Source organism: Lolium rigidum, chromosome 4, assembly GCF_022539505.1.
Source record: "Lolium rigidum isolate FL_2022 chromosome 4, APGP_CSIRO_Lrig_0.1, whole genome shotgun sequence".
Classification (NCBI taxonomy): Eukaryota; Viridiplantae; Streptophyta; class Magnoliopsida; order Poales; family Poaceae; genus Lolium; species Lolium rigidum.
Window position 1 is genome coordinate 214,684,906 of NC_061511.1, and position 7,139 is coordinate 214,692,044.

At 51.5% G+C, this 7,139-nt stretch overlaps 1 protein-coding gene across 1 annotated transcript; it reads left to right on the forward strand.

The window, feature by feature from the left end:
* Positions 1–438: 438 nt before the first annotated feature.
* Positions 439–915, forward strand: LOC124648228 (oleosin G-like). The gene has a single exon (XM_047188022.1). The coding sequence runs from the start codon at positions 439–441 to the stop codon at positions 913–915; it is 477 nt and encodes a 158-aa protein (XP_047043978.1).
* The last annotated feature ends 6,224 nt before the right edge of the window (positions 916–7,139 follow it).

The window sequence follows — 7,139 nt, forward strand, 5'->3', positions numbered from 1 at the left end:
AACAACTACCATGCGGCACCGTCACTACCGCCCGCCGCTTGGAACAGCACAGCCGAACCGCGCCAAGGCATGCTCACGGGCCACGGCCACCTGTCTCCGGCAACGTAGGATGAGTCGCCGTGTCACCGTCCCACGGCCTCGAACCGTCGTGCTCCCTCCGCACGTGGCATCAGATGCCCACTAAGCACCGCCGGTAAAAGTAGAAAAAAGAATCCGATCCGAAGAGCACGGTGCAACGACAAGGAGGCAGAGCAAGCTCGATCTGGCCATGGTCGCACACACGTCGCGCATGCACACTCCGTCCACGCCACGCGCTCTCTCGCCCACGTCCCTCTCCGCCCCTTTAACTCTCCTCCTCGCCATTCCTCTCACCCAGCTCCTGCCACCACTACCCTCGATCCCCCCACTCCTACCACCGTCTCCTCCACGCGGGCGAGCATGGCGGATCGGCAGCAGCAGCAACACGGTGACTCGCACGCCCCCGACCCATCAACCCTCCTCCACCGCGTGCAAGCCCACGCCCCAACCTCCACCCAGATCGTCGGGCTCCTAACCCTCCTCCTCGCCGGCGCCGCGCTGCTCCTGCTCGCGGGCCTCACCATCACGGGCGCCGTGGTGGCGCTGGTCTTCCTCGGCCCGCTGGCCCTGCTCACCAGCCCCATCTGGGTGCCCTTCGCGCTCGCGCTCTTCGTCGTCGGCTTCGCGGCGCTCTCCGCCGCGGGCTTCGCCGTCGCCGCGCTCGCCGCGGCCACCTGGGCCTACCGCTACTTCACGGGCCGCCACCCCGTCGGCGCCGACCAGGTGGACCGCGCCCGCAGCCGCATCGCCGATACCGCCAGCCACGTCAAGGACTACGCGCGCGAGTACGGCGGGTACCTCAACAACCGGGTCAAGGACGCCGCGCCCGGCGCCTAGGTAGATCCCGCTAGACCGCCGCCGTCCCTGCGCGCGCGCGTTGCACCTAGATCGTCATGTCGTTTTTCCTCTCGCTCCGTGCTCGATCTGTGTATTTCCGCTGTTAGTTGTTGATCTCAAGGCTTTTTCGAACTACTTGCTAAATTAGATTGGTAATTCTCTCATGTCGTGTCTTGCACTAGTGTTTTCGGTCCGCTCGATCGTAACACGTCCTCACGACAGGTTGAATTGTCCAGTGACTTGGTCATTCAGCTAGCCTGCCAAACCGATCGACCGGCAAGTAACTAAACTTCGAAGCAGTAAATAATCGCAAGAAATTAGCCACAGATTTTGGCAAAGGCCGGACTGCATTGCATTTTCGGCAAGACGCGCGCGTGCAGCCGTAATGCCCGCCGCCCGTGTCCCGCTGCAATCTGCTGCCGTGCGTATACATAGCACCGTGCCACCCCGTCCACAGTGACAGCCCCGGCCGCCGACTCCTCCTTCGTCCCCAACTCCGGCGCACGCGCGCGCGCGCGATGCAGATCTTCCACCTCACCTTTGCGTGGTTTCTCTCCTGCATGGCGCTCAACGCGTCTGCAGGGACCGTCGACCACGAGCCCCAACACTCGTCGAGCGCGGGCGGCCAGGCGTCGTCGGCTTGCTCCTCCCCTTCGGCGTTGGACGCGACGCCTCTGCAGCGCAGCCACTCCACCTCGCCGCGGTGCTTCGGCGCGCGCGGCAGCAGGCGGAAGGGGGCTGCGACGCCCAAGGGCGACCTTGTTTCCGCGCCGCCGGCCGCCGAGGACCTGAAGGGGCACCGACGACAGCGGAAGAGCCGACCGGCCGGCACCGCATCCGTGTCTGGCTCGGGCTCCTCCAGCACCGCCTCTACAACTTCCTCCCCCTCTAGCGGAGAAGGGCTCGGATTCAGGACGTCCCATCAACCCCCGTGCTTCGGCAGCAAACCGCCGCGGGGCCGGCGTGCGCGATCGCCGAGGAAGCACGAGGAACCGAAGAGCGGCGGTGTGGGCAGCTACCTGCGCGAGATCTCCAGGCTACTGAGGCGTGTCAACGCGGAGAAATCGCCGCCGCCGCCGACGACAACAAGGCCGACAGCGGGAACCGTGCGAGAGTGCAGTCGTCCGAACACCATCGCGTCGGAGGAAGATATTCGAGCTTTTGTCGCTGCGAGTGCCACGACCAGGAACATCGAAAAGAATCGGCCGCCCACCACCCCCTTAGGTTTAGTGTGACACATACTAGAATACTTCAGGTACGGAGTAGTTTTAGTAACGAAGAACAGTTCAGGTTTTTTGCTTATTATATGAACTCTACTATCAACCTTAAAGCCAAACTTTTGTAAATAGCCAAAAAAGGATATATGATTTCAATTATTATTACCAAGTCTATTTTTTCTTTAATATATGTGTTTTATTACTGACAATTATTAAGCATTGAAGAAAGTCCACTTTTAGTCCTCCAACTTTGCTGAAAGTTCACATTTAGTCCTAAAAGTTTTATCTGGTTCAAATTAGACCTTGAACTTTCATAATTGTTCAATAGGATGGTTTTTCAAAAAAAAATTATCTAAAAACCGAAGATTGATCCAATTGGACTGAACCGGGCTGAATCGGTCTGTCTGGACCGATCTAAACTCCGCAAATTTGAGGTCAAAATAACCCTCTCAATCTCGAGCAGCTTTGGCGCTCAACTACAATGCATCGCCCTGCTCGTGTGCATAACTCTTGTGCTCCTCTAATCCAACGGCGCAACGGTCCTCCTTGTCGACTTGGCGCCGTTCCCCTCAACCTGACCGTGGGTATGTGGCTCGTCCCGTCATCCGTTACCAGCCAGACGATGCGGCAACCCTCCTCTTCAATGCCGCCATCACGATGGCAACCGCCTTAGCATCCCGTCTTCCTGACCGTGAAGCTTGTCATCCACCAAACTGATGGCGACGGCCATGCCATTCGTGTATCGTCGGCCACCATCTGTCCATCCCGCCATCCAAGCGACGGTCCTCCTCGCGGGCCCTCCCGTGGCCAATAGCTAGAGTGTACAAACAGGACATAAATGGCTCTTCTTCTGTTTTGCTGCGTGGGAGGGAGTTCGGCAGCGTGCGACGCTACAAGGGGCGTGGGAGCGAGACGAGAGGAGACCACGACATCATGATCGAGAGCGATCAGATGTGGATCCTTCTTCTTTTCGTGTGGACCGTTTAACACTTAAACCAATTCGTTGGTTTTTAGCAACATAGGTCATGTTGACACAAAATCAGCAAACTTGTTGAAGTGATCAATTTAAGAAGTTTAAGGTCTATTTTATACCATAAAATAGTTTTAGGACTAAAAGTGAACTCTTAGTAAAGTTGAAGGACGAAAAGTGACTCCGCAAATTTGAGGTCAAAATAACCCTCTCAATCTCGAGCAGCTTTGGCGCTCAACTACAATGCATCGCCCTGCTCGTGTGCATAACTCTTGTGCTCCTCTAATCCAACGGCGCAACGGTCCTCCTTGTCGACTTGGCGTCGTTCCCCTCAACCTGACCGTGGGTATATGGCTCGTCCCGTCATCCGTTACCAGCCAGACGATGCGGAAACCCTCCTCTTCAATGCCGCCATCACGATGGCAACCGCCTTAGCATCCCGTCTTCCTGACCGTGAAGCTTGTCATCCACCAAACTGATGGCGACGGCCATGCCATTCGTGTATCGTCGGCCACCATCTGTCCATCCCGCCATCCAAGCGACGGTCCTCCTCGCGGGCCCTCCCGTGGCCAATAGCTAGAGTGTAGAAACATGACATAAATGGCTCTTCTTCTGTTTTGCTGCGTCGGAGGGAGTTCGGCAGCGTGCGACGCTGCAAGGGGCGTGGGAGGGAGACGAGAGGAGACCACGACATCATGATCGAGAGCGATCAGATGTGGATCCTTCTTCTTTTCGTGTGGACCGTTTAACACTTAAACCGATTCGTTGGTTTTTAGCAACATAGGTCATGTTGACACAAAATCAGCAAACTTGTTGAAGTGATCAATTTAAGAAGTTTAAGGTCTATTTTATACCATAAAATAGTTTTAGGACTAAAAGTGAACTCTTAGTAAAGTTGAAGGACGAAAAGTGGACTTCTATATAACTAAGATTACAAAGCCGCTCAATTCTAACCATATCAAAAGATAAAAATAAAAAATGTGCAATACACGTAATCCTTAGAAACTTCAAAAGCGTCTAAGATGATGGATGACCAATCCGTAGACTACGTTGTCATGCATGTTGGATAAAAATATCGCTCGCCGTGTTCTCCAACCTTATAAACACTCGATAAATAGGTTGTGATTCTCCACATACTAAAGAAACGATCATAAATAAAGCAAAGTTGTTCATCAGTAGATAATCTGCATGTGAGAAATTTTTTATCACTCCAAAACATTATCATTTCTACATAGGCATAGCGACCAGATAATAGCAAGCGCTTTCATCCTAATAAGTATTCCAAATCTATGATACACACCGTTTAGCCAATTGCCGAATATATTATCAACACCACGTGGCTGATATAAGTTAACCTACTTGGATGACTGACCATATAGATCTAGCAAATTTGCACTGGAAAACTAAGTGTATGATAATCTCATCATGGTGACAAAATACACATTTTATACTTCCGTATCAACTGCGTTTTATAAGGCTGTCTTCAGTGAGAATTACACCTATCATGCAACCTTAGTCTTTAACGAAATCTTCATTTTCAAATAATAATAATAATTTATTATTATTATCAACCATCACGTTTGGATGGATTAAATCTCTATACATGAAATGCACGGTGAATTTAGTGGGTCTCATTTAGATTCCACCAAAATTCGTCAATCTCTTGCATCAAATGGATCGAAGCTAAACGATGTAGGAAGACATTCCATGATGCCAACTTAGGACTAACAAGAATCCTTGTGAACCTCGCATTTGGTGGTAAAGAGTCCAACATCTTAGCGGTTGTATCGCCTTTGTGACCCACATTATTTATGAAGCTGGATATTCTTCCATTACTGTAGCATTACCTAGCCACTTATGCTCCGAGAACCTTATTTTTTATCCATCCTTAATTGAGAACGAACCATATTAGAAGAAATATTTCTTTGCTACCATTATGCTGGCCTAGAAATGTGAATCCCCGCGCTTCCAGCAAATTTGAGATAGTGCCATTAGGCAGCCACTCCACCTCGCCGCAGTGCTTCGCCGCGCGCGGCAGCAGACGGAAGGGGGCGTCTTCCACGCCGCTGGGCGCCGAGGACCTGATGAAGGGGCACCGACGACAGCGAAAGAGCCGACCGGCTAGCACCGCATCCGTGTCGGGCTCCTTTAGCACCGCCTCCACAATTTCGTCCTCCTCTAGCGGAGAAGGCCGGGCTCGGATTCAGGACGTCTCATCAGCCGAGTGCATCGGCAACAAACTGCCGCGGGGCCGGGGCTCCACCTCCAATTGCACCAACGTGCGATCTCCGAGGAGGCACGAGGAAGCGAAGAGCAGCCGTGTGGGCAGCTACCTGCGTGAGATATCCTGGCTACTGAGGCGTGTCAATGCGGAGAAATCGTTGATACGTCTCCGACGTATCGATAATTTCTTATGTTCCATGCTACATTATTGATGATATCTACATGTTTTATACACATTATATGTCGTATTTACGCATTTTCCGGCACTAACCTATTAACAAGATGCCGAAGAGCCGATTCTTTGTTTTCTGCTGTTTTTGGTTTCAGAAATCCTAGTAAAGAAATATTCTCGGAATTGGACGAAATCAACGCCAAGGGTCCTATTTTTGCACGAAGCTTCCAGAAGACCGAAGGGGAAAGGAAGTGGGGCCACGAGGCGCCGCCACACTAGGGCGGCGCGGCCCAGCCCTTGGCCGCGCGGCCCTGGTGTGTGGGGCCCTCATGTGGCCCCCCGCGTTGCCCTTCCGCCTACTTAAAGCCTCCGTCGCGAAACCCTCCGTGCAGAGAGCCACGATACGGAAAACCTTCCGGAGACGCCGCCGCCGCGGATCCCATCTCGGGGGATTCGGGAGATCGCCTCCGGCACCCTGCCGGAGAGGGGAATCATCTCCCGGAGGACTCTTCATCGCCATGATCGCCTCCCGGAGTGATGAGTGAGTAGTTCACCCCTGGACTATGGGTCCATAGCGTAGCTAGATGGTCGTCTTCTCCTAATTGTGCTTCATTGTTGGATCTTGTGAGCTGCCTAACATGATCAAGATCATCTATCCGTAATACTATATGTTGTGTTTGTCGGGATCCGATGGATAGAGAATACTATGTTATGGTGATTATCAATCTATTATTTATGTGTTGTTTATGATCTTGCATGCTCTCCGTTATTAGTAGAGGCTCTGGCCAAGTTTTTGCTCTTAACTCCAAGAGGGAGTATTTATGCTCGATAGTGGGTTCATGCCTCCATTGATATCTGGGGCAGTGACAGAAAGTTTTAAGGTTGTGGATGTGATGTTGCCACTAGGGATAAAACATTGATGCTATGTCTAACGATGTAGTTGTTGATTACATTACGCACCATAATTAATGCAATTGTCTGTTGCTTGCAACTTAATACTGGAAAGGGTTCGGATGATAACCTGAAGGTGGACTTTTTAGGCATAGATGCATGTTGGATGGCGGTCTATGTACTTTGTCGTAATGCCCAATTAAATCTCACTATATTTATCATATCATGTATATGCATTGTTATGCCCTTTTCTATTTGTCAATTGCTCGACTGTAATTTGTTCACCCAACATGCTTTTATCTTATGGGAGAGACACCTCTAGTGAACTGTGGACCCTGGTCCTATTCTTTACATCGCATACAATCTACTGCAATACTTGTTTTACTGTTTTCTTCGCAAACATTCATCTTCCACACAATACGGTTAATCCTTTGTTACAGCAAGCCGGTGAGATTGACAACCTCACTGTTTCGTTGGGGCAAAGTACTTTGGTTGTGTTGTGCAGGTTCCACGTTGGCGCCGGAATCCCTGGTGTTGCGCCACATCACATTTCGCCAACATCAACCTTCAACGTGCTTCTTGACTCCTACTGGTCCGATTAAACCTTGGTTTCTTACTGAGAGAAACTTGCTACTGTGCGCATCACACCTTCCTCTTGGGGTTCCCAACGGACGTGTCAACTACACGCATCAAGCAAATTTCGGCGCCGTTGCGCGGGAGATCAAGACACGTTGCAAGGGAGTCTCCACTT